The 20475-nt window shown below is 43.5% G+C and overlaps 1 protein-coding gene across 1 annotated transcript in view; it reads right to left on the bottom strand.

Moving 5' to 3' along the window:
- The window catches only part of scp2a (sterol carrier protein 2a), a 108790-nt gene that overhangs the window by 11113 nt on the left and 77202 nt on the right, over positions 1-20475 (bottom strand). The window contains 2 exon segments of the mRNA XM_038794372.1: positions 8933-9062; positions 18752-18851. Coding sequence (XP_038650300.1) covers positions 8933-9062; positions 18752-18851 — 230 coding nt within the window.

Here is a 20475-nt window from a genome sequence, read left to right as displayed (position 1 = left end):
AGCCCATTTCCCTGCCCACCAACCCCTGAACCTAACCTCCACATACCTGGACACCAAGGGGCAGTTTAGCATGGTCATTCCACCTTACCTGCACATCTTTGGGCTGTGGGAGGAAACCCACGCAGACACAGGGAGAAAGTGGAAACTACGCACAGTCACTCAAGGCCAGAATTGAACCCGGGTCCCTGGTGCTGCGCCAGCAGTGTTAACTACTGTGTCACCATGCCACCCAACCTCTAACTCTTTTATTTAGTCCAAGATGTTATGAAACTTATAACCTCCTTATAAATGGTGTATATATATTCTGCAACTTTTCAATATCCTTTTTAAAAATATCTGTAGGAAGAAGAATGGCAGGGCTATAGTGATAGGGGATTCAATCGTAAGGGGAATATACAGGCGGTTCTGCGGACGTAATCGAGACTCCAAATTGGTATGTTGCCTCCCTGGTGCAAGGATCAAGGCTGTCTCAGAGCAGCTGCAGGACGGGGAGGTTGAACAGCCAGCTGTTGTGTGCACATAGGCACCAACACTACTATAGTTAAAAAACGGGATGAGGTCCGACAAGCTGAATTCAGTGACTTAGGAGTTAAACTAAAATGTAGGACCTCAAAAGGTAGTAATCTCAGGATTATTACCAGTGCCACGAGCTAGTCAGAGTAGGAATGTCAGGATAGATTGGATGAATGCATGGCTCGAGATATGGTGCAAAAGGGAGGGATTCAAATTCCTGGGGCATTGGAACCGGTTCTGGGGGAGGTGGGACCAGTACAAACCGGACCGTCTGCACCTGGGCAGGCTGGATCCGATGCCCTGGGAGATGGGGGGGGGGGGGGGGGTTTTGCTACAGCTGTTGGGGAGGGTTTAAACTAATGTGGCAAGGGGATAAGATCTGATGTAGGAAGTCGGGGGGAAGTAAAACGGAGCCAGGAACAAAAAAACAGTAAGGGTGAAAGTGTAAGGCACAGGAGCCATAGTCAAAAATCGAAAAGGGCCACAGTACAGGGTAAGTGACTAAGGAGAGTGTGAAAAGGGAGGTGGCCAGTGCAGCATTCAGGGTGTTGTACCTAAATGTGCGCAGTATATCGAACAGGTAAATGAGCTTGTACCACACATTGAAATTGGCCGGTACGATGTTGTGGGCATCACAGAGACGTGGCTGCAAGGGGATCAGGGCTGTGATCCAAATATCCAAGGATATATGTCCTATCGAAAGGACAGGCAGATGGACAAAGGGGGCGGGTTTGCATTGTCAGTAAGGAATGAAGCTAAATCAATAGCAAGGAGTGATATAGGATCAGAAGGCATAGAATCTCTGTGGTTAGAGTTGAGGAATTACAAAGGTAAAAAGATCCTGATGGGAGTTATCCACAGGCCCCCTAGCAGTAGTCAGGATGTGGGGCAGAAAATAAATCAGGAGATAGAAAAGGCATGTAAAAAAGACAATTTACAATATTCATGGGGGACTTCAATATGCAGGTGGACTGGTAAAATCAGGTTGGTAGTGGATCCCAAGAAATGGAATTTGTGGAATGTCCAAGAGATGGATTTTTGGAGCAGCTTGTGACAGAGCCTACTAGGGAACAGGCGATTCTGGATTTGGTGCTGTGTAATGAGGCAGACTTGAGAGGGAGAAGCTGCAATCAGATGTAATGGTATTACAATTAAATAAGGGTAACTACAAAGACATGAGGGTGGAGCTGGCCACAGTTGATTGGAGAAGGAGCCTAGCAGGGAAGACAGTAGAACAGCAATGGCAGGGGCTTTTGGGGGTTATTAGGGAGGCACAACAGAAATTCATCCCAAGGAAGTCGAAACATGCTAAAGGGAGGGCAAGGCATCCATGGCTGACGAGGGATATCAAGGACAGCATAAAGGCTAAAGAAAAAGCATACAAAGTGGCGAGCATTAGTGGGAAACCAGAGGATTGGAAAGCCTTTAAAAGCGAGCAGAGGACAACTAAAAAAGTAATAAGGGGGGAGAAGTAGAAGTACGAGTGCAAGCTAGCTAGTCATAGAACATAGAACAGTACAGCACAGAACAGGCCCTTCGGCCCTCGATGTTGTGCCGAGCAACGATCACCCTACTCAAACCCACGTATCCACCCTATACCATTAACCAAACAACCCCCCCCCCCCCTTAACCTTACTTTTTTAAGGACACTACGGGCAATTTAGCATGGTCAATCCACCTAACCCGCACATCTTTGCACTGTGGGAGGAAACCGACGCCCGGAGGAAACCCACACACACGGGGGGACATGCAGACTCCGCACAGACAGTGACCCAGCCGGGAACCGAACCTGGGACCCTGGAGCTGTGAAGCATTTATGCTAACCACCATGCTACCATGCTGCCCTAGTCATATAAAGGAAGATAGGAAAAGATTTATTTAAATATATGAAAGGTAAGAGAAAGGCAAAAATAGACATTGGACCACTAGAAAATGTGGTTGGAGAACTGAATAGTTACTTTGCATCAGTCTTCATGGTGGAAGACACCAGTGGGATGCCAGAGCTTCAGGAGAACCATGGGGAAGAGGGGAATGTAGTGACCATTACGAAGGAGAAGGCTCTGGGGAAACTTAAAGGTTGGAAGGTGGATAAGTCACGTGGACTGGAAGGACTACACCCCAGGGTCCTAAAAGAGATAGCTGAGGAAACTGTGGAGGCATTAGTGATGATCTTTCAGGAATCACTGGAGGCAGGAAGGGTTCCAGAGGACTGGAAGGTGGCGAATGTAACACCACTGTTTAAGAAGGAGGGTGGCAGAAGATGGGAAATTATAGGCCGTTTAGCCTGACTTCAGTCATTGGTAAGATTTTAGAGTCTGTTATTAAAGATGAGATCGCGAACAACATTTCTAGTTTGGTGGGGAGAGTAAAGGCTGATCTAGCAAGGTGGGATGGTCTCCCCCTGTCACTGGCTGGTCGGGTACAGGCGGTTAAAATGAACGTGTTGCCGCGATTTCTGTTTATTTTATATGCCTGCCGATTTTTCTGCTAAAGACATTTTTCAGAGAGATTGAGGGAAGGATTACTTCGTTCATATGGGGAGGGAAGGTGGCCAGAGTTAGAAAGGTGCTGCTACAGAGGGGAAGGCAGGCAGGAGGTTTGGGTCTTCCGAACCTGATGTATTACTACTGGGCGGCGAATGTGAAGAAGGTGCGGAGCTGGGTCAGAGTGGTTGATTCCCAGTGGGTCAGAATGGAGGATAGTTTGTGTAGGAGGGTCATAATTGAAAGCATTAGCAACAGCGCTGTTCCAGATAGCCCCGGGGAAATACTCAGAGAGTCCAGTAATAATAGCTTCATTGAGAATTTGGTTGCAGTTTCGCCAACACTTCGGGTTGGGGGCACGGTCAAGGGAAATGCCATTCGGGGAAACCACAGATTTGAGCCAGGGAGGTGGGATGGGAATTTTCAGAAATGGGAGGAGAAAGGGATCAAGGCACTAAAAGATTTTTTTCTTAGGGGTTTGCAGGACGGAAGTAGTTGGAAGCGAAGTATGGGCTGGAGCAGTGGGAAATGTTTAGATACATGCAGATTCAAGATTTTGCGAGGAAGGAGATACAGAGCTTCCCGGTGGAGCCAGCCTCCACATTGCTGGAGGAGGTGCTGACGACAGGGGGACTGGAGAAGGGATAGTGTCAGCGGTTTACGGGGCTATTTTGGAAGAGGAGAAGGCACTCGAAGGGATCAAAGCAAAGTGGGAGGAAGAGTTGGGAGAGGATATGGAGGAGGAGGAGTGGTTCTGGTGTGAGATGCTCCGGAGAGTGAATGCCTCCACCTCGTGCGCGAAGTTGGGGTTGATACAGCTGAAGGTGGTATACAGAGCACACCTCACAAGGGCAGGGTTGGAAACGGGTGCGGAGGCAGATGTTGTAGCCTTCGCCTCGTTGATCACCCGAAGGCGGATCCTGATGGGATGGAGAGCAACCTCTCCCCCCTGTGCCCTGGTATGGCGGGTGGGACTTGTTGGAATTCTTGACCCTTGAGATGGTTAAGTTGGAACTGAGGGGAAGGATGTAGGGGTTCTACAATTCATGGGCATTATTCATCATGCACTTTCAAGAACTGGATAACATCAACATTAGTTTGGGGGGTGGGGGGGCAGTGTGTGTTGATGGTGACTATGGGTGATACCTGATTCCTTTTTGTCTTTTGTTAATGCGGGCTAATGTTTCGGGTTTGGTGGGAGGATGGGATCGTTGTTATTGATATGGGGATTGACATATTTGTACTGATTATGTTGTTGTTGGTGGGTGTAAATTTGGGAGAAAATGTGATAAAGGAGAATAAAAAAGAATTTTTTTAAAAATGAGATCGCGAAGCACTTGGAAATGCATGGTAAAATTGAACTGAGACAGCATGGCTTTGTCAAAGGGAGGTCGTGTCTGACAAATCCATTAGAGTTCTTTGAGGAGGTAACAAGCAAGTTAGACAAAGGAGAACCAGTGGACGTGATTTATTTAGATTTCCAGAATGCCTTTGACAGGTTGCCGCATAGGAGACTGTTAAATAAGTTAGAGCTTATGGTGTTCAGGGTAAGATCCTGGCATCGATAGAGGATTGGCTGACTTGCAGAAGGCAAAGAGTGGGTATAAAGGGGTCTTTTTCAGGATGGCAGCCGGTGACTAGTGGTGTGTCTCAGGGGTCTGTGCTGGGACCACAACTTTTTACAATATATATTAATGATCTCGAAGAAGGTACTGAAGGCAATGTTGCTGAGTTTGCAGATGATACAAAGATCTGTAGAGGGACAGATAGTATTGAGGAAGCAAGGGGGCGGCAGAAGGACTTGGACAAGCTAGGAGAGTGGGCAATGAAGTGGCAAATGAAATACAATGTGGAAAAGTGTGAGGTTATGCACTTTGGAAGGAGGAATCTCGGCATAGACTATTTTCTAAATGGGGAAATGCTTCGGAAAGCAGAAGCACAAAGGGACTTGGGAGTCCTTGTTCATGATTTTCTTAAGGTTAATGTGCAGGTTCAGTTGGCAGTTAAGAAGGCAAATGCAATGTTAGCATTCATGTCAAGAGGGCTAGAGTACAAGACCAGCGATGTACTTCTGAGGCTGTATAAGGCACTGGTCAGACCCCATTTGGAGTATTGTGACTAGTTTTGGGCCCCATATCTAAGGAAGGATGTGCTGGCCTTGGAAAGGTTCCAGTGGAGGTTCACAAGAATGATCCCTGGAATGAAGAACTTGACGTATGAGGAACGATTGAGGACTCTGGGTCTGTACTCATTGGGAGTTTAGAAGGATGACAGGAGATCTTATTGAAACGTACAAAATACTGCGAGGCCTGGATAGAGTAGACGTGGAGATGATGTTTCCATTTGAGGGAAAAACCAGAACCAGAGGACACCATCTCAGATTAAAGGTACGATCCTTTAAAATAGTGATGAAGAGGAATTTAGCCAGAGAGTGGTGAATCTGTGGAACTCTTTGCCGCAGAAGGCTGTGGGGGCCAAATCACTGAGTGTCTTTAAGACAGAGATAGATAGGTTCTTGATTAATAAGGGGATCAGGGGTTATGGGGAGAAGGCAGGAGAATGGGGATGAGAAAAATATCAGCCATGATCGAATGGCGGAGCAGACTCGATGGACCAAGTGGCCTAATTCTGCTCCTATGTCTTATGGTTTTATGATGCCACAGTTACAAATTTGGGTAGATAGCTTCTTAGATTCACTTACATAGGTTTCTCCACAGACAGCTGATTCCATATTCCTGCTGCTCCTGTAGTTGATAACAATGCTCAGTATTTAAACCAGTGGTGGGCAACCTGTAGCCCGGGGACACATGCAGCCCATCTAGGGTCGGAGTGTGGCCCATGAGACATTTTGCTGACTGTTGCCCATGCGCAGATTTGCCCAGTTCACAAATAGTCATACTTGATTGTAATCGGCATTTACATTATCATATAAAAAAAGTCTACTTCAGCAGATTCACCTTCAGATGCTGCTTTCCCTCACTTACATTTATCAATTGCTGGTCTGCATTGCCTGCTGAGTTTCAACGTGAAATACGAACATTTCATTGCTTAAAAGTACCAACATATGGGACAGGCTTCATGCGTTCATTTGTTGCAAGAGGAGGCTTTGATATAACGCAAGATTCATAGATTCGCATTTACTGCAAAAGTATTGTTGTGTATTTTAGATGAAGTAACGATGTTACTCATTCACATAGATGATTTAGACTTGGGGACCAAGTGCAATGTGTCCACGTTTGCAGACGACACTAAGATGAGTGGTAAAGTAAAAAGTGCAGAGGATACTGGAAGTCTGCAGAGGGATTTTGATAGTTTAAGTGAATGGGCTAGAGTCTGGCAGATGGAATACAATGTTGACAAATGTGAGGTTATCCATTTTGGTAGGAATAACAGCAAAAGGGATTATTATTTAAATGATAAAATATTAAAACATGCTGCTATACAGAGGGGACTGGGTGTTCTAGTGCATGAGTCGCAAAAGTTGGTTTACAGGTGCAACAGGTGATTAAGGCGGCAAATGGAGTTTTGACCTTCATTGCTAGAGGGATGGAGTTGAAGACTAGGGAGGTTATGCCGCAACTATAAGGTGTTAGTGAGGCCATACCTGGAGTACTGTGTTCAGTTTTGGCCTCCTTACCTGAGAAAGACGTACTGGCCTGGAGGTGTGCAAAGGAGGTTCACCAGGTTGATCCAGAGTCGAGGGGGTTGGATTACGAGGAGAGGTTGGGTAGACGGGGACTGTACTCGTTGGAATTTAGAAGGATGCGGGGGATCTTATAGAAACATTTAAAATTATGAAGGGAATAGATAGGATAGATGCGGGAAGGTTGTTTCCACTGGCAGGTGAAGGGAATAGATGCGGATAGGTTGTTTCCACTAGCGGGTGAAAGCAGAACTAGGGGGCATAGCCTCAAAAATAAGGGGAAAATTAGATATAGACTGAGCTAGGAGGAACTTCTTTCACCCAAAGGTTTGAGAATCTATGGAACTCCCTGCCCAGTGAAGCAGTTGAGGCTCCTTCATTAAATGTTTTCAAGATAAAGATAGATAGTTTTTTAAACAATAAAGGAATAAAGGGTTATGGTGTTCGGGCCGGAAAGTGGAGCTGAGTCCACAAAAGATCAGCCATGATCTCATTGAATGGCGGAGCAGGCGCGAAGGGCCAGATGGCCTACTCCTGCTCCTAGTCTTATGTACTCGGTGAGAAATAAAAAGCACTGAAATGCCTTATCCCATCTCTCCTATGCCTTCAATCATATTTGTATTTAAATGGAAAACAAAGGTTGGATTGATTTTAAGATCTTCTGAACTGTTCTATAATCCTAAATATTGGCCCCATAATCACTGTTAAATAAATAACAGGCTATAAGCCATGTGCACATGCCAAAGTGACTTTATGCAGTTGCTTGATTAATGTAGAAATAGCGAAGTTACTTTCAAACATGCCATTAGCTTCATGCAAATGTCAACTTGCTGTTTAGATCCCATTGAAATGCACTGATGTGACACAAACTGCTCGCACTTGTTCTGAAGATATGGGTCTAGATTCTCCGTTCTGGAGACTGATTACTCCCGCCGGAGTAGAAGTGCTCCTGGCCTTTGCTGACAATAGGAGCGGTGCATATACAATGCAAATCCTTCTCCCCACCATCTCCGCTGACAAGTAGAGGCATCCTTCTTCCACTTACACCACAGCACGCATACGCCGATGACCCAGGCCCCCCACAGACCCACAACAAGAGGCCTCCCAGACCCCCATCATTCCCCAACAGACCCCCATATCAGTGCCCATCAGGATGTCCCCCCCCCCCCCCCCCCCCCTGCACATCAGATAACCCTGCCTGAAAGCTGAAGAGCAGCCCAGGCAGTAGGGTGAAAGATTACCCTTCCGTATCCTCTGCTGCCTCAGACAAAAGTCTTCAAAGCAGCAGCTGTACAAGTGTCAAGGCATCCTCGAAAGCCCAGTGCACTTCAAAGGGCTTGAAATCCCTTGACAGCCTTTGATATGCAAATATTCCATTCAGTTTCACACAGCAATACATTGCATTATGAAATGAAAATCGCTTATTGTCACGAGTAGGCTTCAATGAAGTTACTGTGAAAAGTCCCTAGTTGCCACATTCCGGCGCCTGTCCGGGGAGGCTGGTACGGGCCAGTGATCACAGCCAGTGATTGACAGTGTTATTATTCCAGTTTTTAAGTTGTGTGTGAAATTTAAAAAAATTCTCCCTCTCTCAATCCAATCTTTCTTTCTCTGCATGCTTTTTATACCGGATATGACAATGGATTCACTACTCTAACTTAGACTTTCCTGATCAGCCTTGTGCTATTCGTTAATGATTCTTCAATCTGAATTTTTAAAGAAATCCAATGTCTCCCATCTTTCAGGCTCCAGAAACCCTCACCCATGTTTCACTCAGTTCCTATCTAATACTTCCAGCTACTTGCTGTGAAAAATATCAAGGCGATTACATCAGCAAGAGAAAATCCAACAAACGTGGACACTATTTGGTAAACGTGTACAGGAATTCTTGGATGATTATGTGTTTGCTTTTACTGAAATTTCCAGTTATCCCATTTGCTTTTCTTGTACCTGATTATTTCCCTGAAGCTCAAAACTGTAGAATACTGCTGGCCAGAGAAATTTACCAGCAAACAATTTCAGGAAAACTCTTTATGATAATAAGTTCTGCTTCAATTATATTAATAGGAACATTATGTTAGACAGCAATCTGCATTCAGGGGAATGTGGCCATGGAATGTTATAACATATGGGAGTGTTATATATAATGCACCCAAGCCTCCAACAACCAATAATAAGTCATAAATAAAGGTTACAACTTGGCAACAGCATGCAGGTGCTTCCTTTTGTCGTATAAAAATGAAAGGGCAAAGTAAAATAATTTCTATTCCTCATAGAAGAAAATTCATTGTACCAGAATTGAAATCCACTGATCCTTTGCCATTCTTGACATCCACTACCCATAATCCTTCTTTGCCACCGGGGCCATCTTTGACTTTAAACGCAAACACTCCTCCAATCTTCTTTACAAAGAGCTCTCCTTCCTGGAAAAAAAATAGGTACAGAAAAACAAGATTCAAATTTTGTCTTAGATAATTCTAAGTGGTAATTCATCAAGTCAGTTTAAAAGTCAAACAGAATATACAGGTTTACCATAACTCTTGCAGAGGATTAAAGATGAAAGCTCAATACCTAATAGCTGACCCTTCCTTTAACTTTAGCCTTCATCTTCTGCAATCTCTATTTCCATTAGAGAAGAAACAACCAACTAGGACAAACAAACCACAAACTGGTGCGCTGCATAGCTTTAATGAAGAGCTGTACAATGGTAACAACATAGAGTTCAAGGTGGTCAACAATTTTTCAAGCAGGCATGAAACTACAAAATAGTACCATCTGCAAAAAGTTTTTCCAAAGGCCTGCCAATGGGAGAATGTAATGAGGGGGGGATTTTCAATCTCATAAATTATAACAAGTGTTTACCTATTGGGGATGAAAGAAGAATTGTAAATCATTACAATGGGGTAAAAATCAAAATCAAAGCACTGTTTAACGACTTAACTACACAGATTTCCACCACAAGGCGCTTGAGAGAGACAGTGCTCAGTTTACGCTAGTTCATAACTAGCATTTTACAGATGCCTGACTGCTTGCTCTACAAAGGTGAAAGGATCAGGACGTGCCGGGGCGGCACGATAGCACAGTGGTTAGCACTGTTGCTTCACAGCACCAGGGATCCGGGTTCGTTTCCCGGTTTGGGTCACTGTCTGTGTGGAGGCTGCACCTTCTCCCAGTGTCGGCGTGGGTTTCATCCGGGTACTCCGGTTTTCTACCACAAGTCCTGAAAGACATGCTTGTTAGGTGAACTGGATTTTCTGAATTCTCCCTCTGTGTACCCGAACAGACGCTGGAGAGTGGTGACTAGAGGATTTTCACAGTACTTCACTGCAGTATTAATGCAAGCCTACTTGTGACAATGATAAAGATGGTGATGATGATGACAGTTATTTAACATCCAGCTTAAACTAGTAATAAATGTGAATTCATAGTCACATTCAGGAGCCATCTTGGTATATGGTTCCTGAACATAAACATTGTGTAACAATTTAAGAACTAGCAAGGTGGGTAAGTAATCAAATTACGAAACTAAACACGGACACCAATTTGATAATGCCAGTACGTAAAGGTAAATTCATTGCAGAAGATAGTACAGTAACCCAATATACAACATAATAATTTATGGACTTGTGTAAATACAAATAGTGGAGATTACATTTAAATGTGATTCAGAGGCAATAAATATTATGAAGGCATAGCAGGGGCTAAATTTCTAAGCTTTCCAACAAATTGGTGAGATGCCCGTGAGGTTGAACAAACGAATTGTGATAATGATGTTTTTGAAACATGGTTTCTGAAAAAATAATTTAGTTGGCGGTAATAAAAAAACTATAATTTCCATAATGATCACTCAACAGTTTTCAAATAGCTAATGACTTGCTCAGCTGTCAAACTGTCAGAAAGCCCAACTGCACCGTACTGCTTGGTTCCCACTCGGCACCTGAAGGACCTCTTGCCAAAAATGTTCAGGGCAACCATCATCTTGACGGCCACCTGGAGTGGGTGTCCTCCCACATACCCCCACGGTTCCAGGTTTGCCATGAACCAGTAGATATGCCCTATGGTCCCCCTGCTCAGCCGGAACCCTCAGCGACAAGCCCGGTCCGGCAGGTCCTTGGATGACAGGCGCTGCCGGTACACACAATGCCTAGTGCGGCGCCTCCTTCCCACCTCCTCCTTCTCCTGTTGGGTGGCCAGCTCTCCAGCCTCACCGGCTGGCTCCGGTTCATCTGGGGCAAGCTCTGCTGCTGCAGGGTCCTCCCCGAGTAGCTCCTGCTTGTACAGCCTCAGTGCATCTGGCAGGGCTGTGGCGGCAAGGCAGATGGCAGAGGAGAGACGACCCCAATCTAACCTCAAAGCCCATCCCCTGGTTACCCCACGCTACACCCCCATGCCCCTGGCAGATGATGCCCTCCCACCAGACAGCCCTGCCAGCAGCAAGACCGGCAGCCAATGGCTGCGTCGTTTGGAATATATCCTACATCTACTCTCTCCCTCAACTGCCATGGCACCTGTACCCAATTTTAAATACCACGAGTGAACCTTGCGTTTATAATTGCTCCTGGGGGAAGCCGGAGCATCGCGGGAGGCCTGGAGAATACACGGGTGGGCCCGGTAGTGATATGTCAATGGCGTTTATTGCACATAGAATGCATTCACGCCACTGTTGAGGGGCCAGTGCATTCCATTTAATTGGGCTCCTGGCGTCTGCCTCGATTCTCACTTGACACCCGATTTTCCGCCAGTGCTTCACGATTCCGACATCACTGGATGGAGGATCCTGCCCCTTGTCTTTCACCAAGCTTTTGGTCACCAATCCCAGTAATACCTTCTTGTGTGTCCACATTTCCTATTAAGCCCCAGATCTGAGAGCCACATAATATTTTCCTTTGGTAAAGTGCTACATAAATCGAAGTTACGGTTGATGTTGAGTTGAAGTTTTGTTATTGTACTTTAGCCTACTTTGTGCACTGCTCCATCAAACAATTATCTTACTCTGTTGACGCACTTTTATTATCTGGTGCAGAAGCTGCTGCAATATAGGTATGATATATACACTTTAGACTTGCATGCCACATTGTGTTCTTCTGCACAGTGATATATCCACAAATGGCCCATGATCAAGGTTTTCTGACAAATAAAATATTCACTTATTCCCATCACATGATTAGCACCACAGTAGAAATGAGAAAAAAGGGGAAAAAGGGTGCACTGATAATCGGGTTAGGTTGTGCGTTGGGAAGGAATAACATTGGCCATGACCAATTGGGTAATGCTGTAGTTCTTCTTGGTCAATTTCTTTGCCAGTCAGGGTTTACAGCAGAACACAAAATGATATGCTCAGAGATGGAGTTGGAATTGCCCAGATACATTTCACACAGCTCCCTTACAACAAGAAATTATATTTATATGGCTGATTTAATGCAATACAAAAATTATTGAGGAATGGGAGATAGATTGATGGACTTGTTTTGGGCTGGATTAAACGCAGTTCCCAGAAATGAAGAGGAACTATCCCAGTCCATTATGGATCTATAATCAATATTACTTTGTGTAATATGCAAGTTTAAGAGAGAGGGAAGAAGCTAAAGGACTTTTATGAATAAACAGAATCGCTTCAGCTATATTCTCTGATTATCTCCTATAAGCACCAATTTGTTAATTGGAACAGCACTCTCTAGCACGGAATGAAGCTTTCCCTTTTCTATGCCAAGGGCACCAAGGCTGGTTGGAATGCCTGTATACCACAAGATCATTTCACTTGGCACAGTCTACTCCATTCCAGAAGTTCAAGACAGCATCACACTGGAGTCAGTTTACCAAAGAAGCTACTGGGGGTTGCTGATTTCAGCAAACCAGCAACTGAAAGATATTTTAATATGCTGTAACATATACAGTTTTGATGCTAACTCATTTTTACAAGACGTAAACTTAACTCATATTATAAAAGCATGCACAAAATCTCCACTTGCACTGATAATCTCCGCGTAATTTCAGAATTTAGCTGAGGCTAAACAATCCGTCACGCAAGATCTTACTCAAATTTAAAATAAGCAAATGCAGCTTCCGTAGAGATCAGTTCTCGTTAGCTGCTTACTGCAGTTTAAGCCGTTCAAGCAGAATGGCACATCTGTTTCATGGTAGGTTTCCTCAGGTAAAAAGGGTTCATTCAGAAATTATAAATGAAAGCAAATCCCATCATTATCCCTGGGTCAGTGCTCATATGACCATTGCAAGCAAGTCTCTCCTGTATGGTCTTAAAGTAATAATTGTTTAATATAAACTGACATTTAACTGATTTATGAGCAAGAAATTATTTCGCAAAAATGTAAACACACATGAAGCAGCACAGTATGGCATTTTTCCATGATTGAGTGGAGTTTTATCTGCTTTACCATGACTTTTAGACCTCAGGAGACCCAAGTCCATTTTAGCTGAGGCTTAGTCTTTACATTGTGTCTTTTTTCCTTCAGTTTTCTTTCTCCTCTACTGATGCTTGGTGACAGATTCTACCAAACTCGACTGCCTCCACTGCAGTGCTTTTCAATTTTATTTTCCCAGTACCCTCTTTTACCAATGGGCCAACCTTTGCGACTCACACCATCTTCACTTCCCTTTAATGCGAAAGGGGAACCTGCTGGGTCCACATGATCTCACTTCAATCAGCTTCACAGGAAGAGAGAGCAATGCGCATCTCAGGTGGGTGCAGACTTCAGCCAGTTTCTTTGTGCGTCTTCATCTTTGAGAAAATGGAAAATCCAACCTCGCGCATGTAGGTCGTGAAGGGAAATAACAACAAAATGCTTGTTTTACTCAGCACTGGACTCCTGGAAGATGCCACTCCAGAATGTTGACAACCTCATGGTGTCACAATTCAGTTACAGCAGCGTAGTCTTTTCATTTGACCTCAGCTGTAAATTAATAACTGACTCTGTGGCCTCAACCTCAAAAAGGAGTTTTTCACCCACCATTTCTCTTTCAAAATCTGAAACTTCTCCTCTAATTTGCCAATACTTCTGTGCATATAACACACAATGACTTTACATCCTTATTTGCATTGGCACAATTGACAAAACCATAACTCAAGAAATTATATTTCCACTGCTTTGTTCCTGAATTAAGTTTGTTCTTTGTCGGCTGTTAACCAGAGGCCCTGGAATTCTGCTAACAGAGCTAACACCAACACAGTGTCCTGTACTGCCCTGGACTCTCCTATGCAGCTCTCTCTGGCAGATTCAGTTGCGAGATCCTGTCCAGTTGGTAAACTGCCTATTTGTGTCTCTGGCCACTTCTTACTTGGAAGAAAACGATCCATCTTCACAGTCCTCTGGCCTTGCTTGTCAGCAGCTAGAAAATGGAAGAAGCTCTCCTCTGTGATTTGGAGCCAAAAGCACGTACATAGATAGCGCTTGAAGTCAAGTGTACATGCAGGGTGTATGACATGCTCACTGCTGCCAATTCTGGCCGGAAGACTGCTCACAGCCACATTTTCTGTTATTTAAAAGGTGGCAGTGGCCTCCATTCTCAAAATCCTGTAAAAATCCTGCTCTAAGTGCATCATTCAAATTCATATTGGCTATATATGAGCCTGAAAAAAATTGCTGTTCATGCTGCTGAATATATCGGTATAATTCGGTCCTTTGCATTTCTCAGCAAGAGCCACAAGATAAATACTGAGAACCAGAATCCTGGCGGATGTTTTCCCCACTCCTAATCCAAAGCTCTAACAGTCAATTGTTGAACCCTAATTATGCTCCAGAAAGTGTCAGAACATGGAACCATTCATCCCGGCTTCTTTTGAAAAGAAAACGGGCCAATTATTTCTGGACACAAAAAAACCCACTTTGAATTTCCTTCAAGAATTATTTGGTCATTACCACTCAGATCAGAAATGTCCTATGATCTGAGTTAGATGATGTTACCTAGGCTGGTGAGGGAGACACTATAACTCGGTCCTCTCCTCATGATCTCATAGCTCCTGTATGAATGTCAGGTCGATAATCTTTCAAACAAAATATCAAACTCAGTTTTCCTTTTCACAAATGCCTGACTGGCTGAGTATTTCCAACATTTTCAATTTTTATTTAAAATAATACTTTGCTTTTGTCTGGCTGTAGTCAGACTTGATTGCAATGCCCAGTTGGGATTGTGCTTTAATAGAGCCCACCCAGCAAGAGTGGTTTCTTTTGAAGCAGTGATTAAACTACCGGATGGGAGAATGCTTGTGGACGTTATTTATAGGAGTTCCAGACGGCATCAGATAAAATAATTAGAAAAGATTATTAGCTAATGTTGAAGCTCATGGAATTGAGGGTAAAATATTGATCTGGTTAAGACGTTGGCTGAATGGCAGGAGATAGAGTAAGGACAATGAGCATATAATCTAATTGGCTGGGACTATTCATTATATCCAATATCACATCTAAGGAAAGACATATTGGCCGTGAAAGGAGCGCTGTGCATATTTACTAAAATAATACCTGGATTCCAAGGGCTAAATTATGAGGAGAAATTACACAAATTAGGGTTGTATCCCCTGGAATTTAGAAATCTAACGGGCGATTTGATAGAAATTTTGAAGTTATTAAAAAAAAACAGCTGAGGTAGAAAGATGCAAACTCTTTCTGCTGATTGTGAAATCTAGTAATAGGGGATCTAGCCCAAGGATAAGAGCCAGATCTTTCAGGATTAAATTTAGGAAATGCTTTTACATACAAAGGCTGGCAAAGTTTGTAATGGTCTTCCACAAATGGCAGTTAATTATATTTTAATTCTGTTTTCTGTTAAGTAAAAGGCATTAAGGTATATGATGCAAAGACAGGAATATGGAGTAGGTTATCGAACCTGATGACGTTGAATGGTAGAACAGGCTCAGGGTTTGACTCCGTTTCCAATTGTTATCGCTCAATTTCAAAGAGCAATGAGTTCTCCCCAGTTTTCTGGCCAATATTTATCTCTTAAGCAACACCTAAAAACCGATGACCTGGTCATTATCATATTGTAGTTTGCGCAATGTTGCTGTGGAAAATGACTGCCATGTCTCCTACATTACAACAGAGGCAACACTGGAAAAGTGCTTAATTGGCTATGAAGAATTTGGGACCTGTGGAAGACATATATAAATCTAGCCAAAGTTCATCATGTAACAAATTCACTTGTTACTGGTTAATGATATTGGCCCATACCTTTCCAGAGATATCTGCGTTCCTCCAATTCTAGTCTCTTGAGCACACTCGATTTTAATCATTCCCCCACTGGCGGACATGCCTTCAGTTGCCTGGGATCTAAACTCTGGAATACCCCGCTCCATCTCCCCACACCTCTTTACTCCTTTAAGACAGTCGTCAAAAATGAAAATCTACTGCTTGAACAAGCGTTTGGTCATCTGACCTTGTATCTTATGTGGCTCAGTGTCATATCTTGTTTTATATGTCACGAGAAGCAGCTTGGGATTTTTTATTCCATTAAAGGTGTGACATGTGATTATTGCGCATCATTATTCAGATTCCAGACAGCAAGGCTTTATTTATGTTTCTTACAAAAGGCAACATGAACAGATGAAACTAAACTGCATTGTCTTTATAATTAAGTATTTCATTTGTTCATCTTAGGCCAACAAGAAAGTTTGCAAGAGTTAATACTGACAATCAGTACTACTTAAAATATCTGGAACTAGCGCAAACTGTAAGACATATGGTAGAAGCACGCATGCAAGGTCAACTGGTGTTAATAATATATATATATAATACACACACACACACATATTCAAGTAAGCTGTTTCACATCAATTTACTAAATGCTTTAAACCGATTCCAAAACAGACAAAACCTTCCCATATAAGTGCAGACAGGAGCCAGAGAAAAAAATCCAGGTCTGGCCCAATTGCACAGCACTAGCAAGGAACTGTCAAGTCAATACATCTCACATCAGCAAGCATCTGCTTTAGATCAGCACCAAAGGCCTTTACTCAGTCCCTGTCACTGCATTCTTCGTTCACTGTATGAACAAATGTTTAAATTTTAACAAGTTGCCACTGATTTCTTGACTTTTGGATGACAGTCTGTCAGTTGTAAGAATTGTTGCTCGTGTAAAAAAGTACATTTTCCCAGATTAACTTTCTGGATTTATCGCGACGTATTCTGCGCCATGCATCAGAAAATTGCAAGGGAAGGAATAAGCTGTTGTTTGGTGGGAAAGTCTGTAAACTAATCAATGAAACCAGAGCAATCTGTATCATAGACATTCCATGCATTTATGTAAATTCCACAGCACACATCTTGTGCTACAGCAGGAATTATTTATATATTTTACACACAAGTACAAGAATGCAATAACATAGCAAGAACTGGAAGTGACGCAAAGTAGCAACTGTCTGACAGACTGGATATGCACGAACATACATATGAACAGACAAATTAGGAGCAGGAGTAGGCCATTCAGCCCCTCTAGCCTGCTCCACCATTTGATAAGATCATGGTTGATCGGATTGTGGCCTCAACTCTACTTTCCTGACTACCCCTGTAAAGAAGGGGTGACACCAAAGGGTTAGCATTAGGATGAGAGTTCTTCTTGATATACATTATTAACTTGGACTTTAGTTATATGGAGAAACTAAAGAAGCTTTGATAGTCTAAGAGCCTTAAGATATAAAAACAGAAAATGCTGGAAAAACTCAACAGAGGTTTGGTAGAACCTGTAGAGATTGAAACAGAGTTAATATTTTGAGTCCAACATGTGTCTTAGAAAGTTCCAAAGAAGACGTATTGGACTCAAGTGTTAACCTTGTTTCTCTCCCCACAGATACTGTCAGACTGAGTGGGCGGAATTCTCCGTTCCAGCAGCTAAGTGCTGGAGCCAATAGAGAATCCGTGGGTGGATCATGAAAATGACGCGATTCCAGTACCAGTGAGGGGCTAGCACCAGCGCTGCATGAACCACCCGTGGATTGCGTGGAAGTTATCCTCCGCCCGATTGCCAATCCCGATTTCGGCATCGGGCTACGAAGAATTCTGCCCACCGAGTTTTTCCAGTATTTCCTTTCAGTATTTTATTTCAGATTTCCAGCATCCGCAGTATTTTGTTTTTGTTTTAGTGAAGAGTTAGAAGAGTTGTTCAAAAACATAAAGGGTTTGGTGCAGCAGAGGGAAAACATTTTCAACTTGAAAGAGGGTCATAACCAGTTGAAACATATTTAAGATAATTTGGCAAAAGAACCAGGCACCAGTAGCACAGTGGTTAGTACTGTTGCTTCACAGCACCAGTGTCCCGGGTTCGATTCCCGCTTGGGTCACTGTCTGTGCGGAGTCTGCACATTCTCTGCGTGTTTGGGTGGGATTCCTCCAGTTGCTCCAGTTTCCTCCCACAGTCCAAAGACGTGCAGATTAGGTGGATTGGCTATGCTAAATTGCCCTTGGTGTCCAAAAAAGGTTAGTTGGGTTATGGAGATAGGATCGAAGTGTGGGCTCTTTCCAAGGGTCTGGACTGTAAATTCTATGATAATTCAATGATGAGTCTATGATAAAATATATGCAGTGAGTTAAGAAGATCTGGAATGCACTAATTGAAAGGATGGTGCAAGCAGATTCAATAATAAACAGTTTCAAAAGGGAAGAGGACATATATTGAAAAAGAAAACAAATATTATGTTTGTTGGAGCTGTGGAGAAAATACAGGGAATAGGACCAATTGGATAGCTCTTTCAAAGAGTTGGTTCCAGGTACAATGGGCTGAATGGCCTCCTCCTGCCTTTACGTTTCCAATAGCTTTTCAGTAAATTAGCTCAGTCAGTGAAATATCCTCAAAGTTCTGCATGTTACGTTTCTAACTTCAATGTACTTTTGCGAGGATGAAATGTAGTAGAGAGGAGGCAATTCAGCCACTCAACCCCAAAAATGTGTCACAGCCCTGAACCCAGCAAAGTGTTCTGTGCTGTACCAGTGCAACATTTTTCTTCCTTTGTGTCGGTCTGTTTTATGCTGTGGACTCACACCGACTAGGGACCAGTGTCCAAAATACTAAGAACCATTTCACTTAGGACTACAGTCAGCAGAGGGAATTTTCATCTCATCAATTGTGGTTGGAGATCAGATTTTAGGAGTCAAAACATTGGACTCACCTCCTGAAGTTTTTTCTCAATTTCTCTAAACACCGTTTGAGCTTTGAATCCACTGACGCCGGTTACAGCGCTGGTTGGAACTGGTTGGATATTTTGTCTTCTGAAAATGAAAATAAAGTAATTAAAACAAAATGAAATAACAACTTTTAAACAGAGCAGCTTATGTCATGCATTTCATCAGGATTTCTATTCAGGGTATATTAAAATTAAAGCTTTTATGAGAGCTTTGAGAACTAGAAATGTAAAGATTAAGCATTGCCAGTTCAGGCATGGAAAAGATGGCTATCTATGGTTGGGTAGAATAGAGGATGTCTTACCTGCTTTGCAAAAATTTCCATTAAGAATTTCAGTGTTAAAATATGAACACTTACAACTACTTTGTTCCCTTTGATGAATCTAAAATTCACAAGAAAAAATTAAGTTCTACATCTTTCTCAACAATGTAACTACAAACTCGAACACCAGGTAGCACTGCTTCCATTTAACTACAATCAGTTAAATTGATTTCCGAAAAAAACCATCTGCCCGTTTTTCCACTATAATTGAAAATAACGATTCCAAGATAAGGGGCGGAATTCTCTGCCAGGCCCGACAGCGTTGTGAAACCTGGAGAGGTTCACAACGGCGTCGGAGGCTGCTCCTGGCCCCCTATTCTCCTCCCCGCCGGGGGGCTAGGAGGGCCGTGCCGTGAATCTCGGCCGCGGGGCCTTGTCGCCGGCGTCAAGGCTCGGCACGCCGAGAATGACACGGCCGACGCACCTAATGACGTCAGCCGCGCATGCGCGAGTTGGCCGGCTCCAACCCGTGCATGCGCGGTTGCCGTCTTCCCCTCCGCTGCCCCGCAAGACGTGGCGGCTTGATCTTGCGGGGCAGCGGAGGGGAAGGTAGATTTACCCAATGATTAGTTTCCATGACTTGTAATTCTTTCACTAAAGCATTTACTTCAAAGCCTCAGCCTATCAAAGAAGTCTCAGCTTCAACTGGTCACTTTTTAAACTCAACAGCTAGAGAGAATTTTCAATTGCGGCTGTGCATTCTGATCATGTGCTGTTTGTAGAATTTCCAAGCATTGAACATGCCTCATGCTGGAAAGAATGAGATTTCTTCAAAACATTCTGACCAAAGCTGAGTGAATCCTCAATCCATTCCATCAGATAAGGGATGATACCCAAGGGGCTGGTTTAGCACGGGGCTAAATAGCTGGCTTTTAAAGCAGACCAAGGCAAGCCAGCAGCACAGTTCACTTCCCGTACCAGCCTCCCCGAACAGGCGCTGGAATGTGGCGACTAGGAGCTTTTCACAGCAACTTCATTTGAAGCCTACTTGTGACAATAAGCGATTTTCATTTTTTTTTCATATTTATACAAGGTTCTGTATAGTGACATCACAAGTCCACAGACAATGGGGAAATTTCTTAACAACTACCGACTGTGATTAACTTTATGCAAATAATTGGTATTATCTAACTATCCTCCACTCATTGCACTTTGCTGGAAAAACTCACTTTTAACAGGAGCCTGATGAGTTCAGGTATGAGTTCTGTTTGCCATGTCGACAGACGCCTTCCTCCAACTAATTTAATACAATTGTCATGGCGGGATACATGGCGCTGAGGCCACTTCATCATAGGAGAGGCCCCACACAAGTCTCGCAGCTGTGGCAAAACCTCCACCTATTAATATCAAAGGCAGAAGTGGCTGATGCAGGATTCCCAGCAGCCATCG

This window comes from Scyliorhinus canicula, chromosome 4 (genome assembly GCF_902713615.1).
Source record: "Scyliorhinus canicula chromosome 4, sScyCan1.1, whole genome shotgun sequence".
NCBI lineage: Eukaryota > Metazoa > Chordata > Chondrichthyes > Carcharhiniformes > Scyliorhinidae > Scyliorhinus > Scyliorhinus canicula.
Note: the sequence above shows the minus strand (reverse complement) of the source record. Positions and strands in the feature narration are given on the sequence as shown.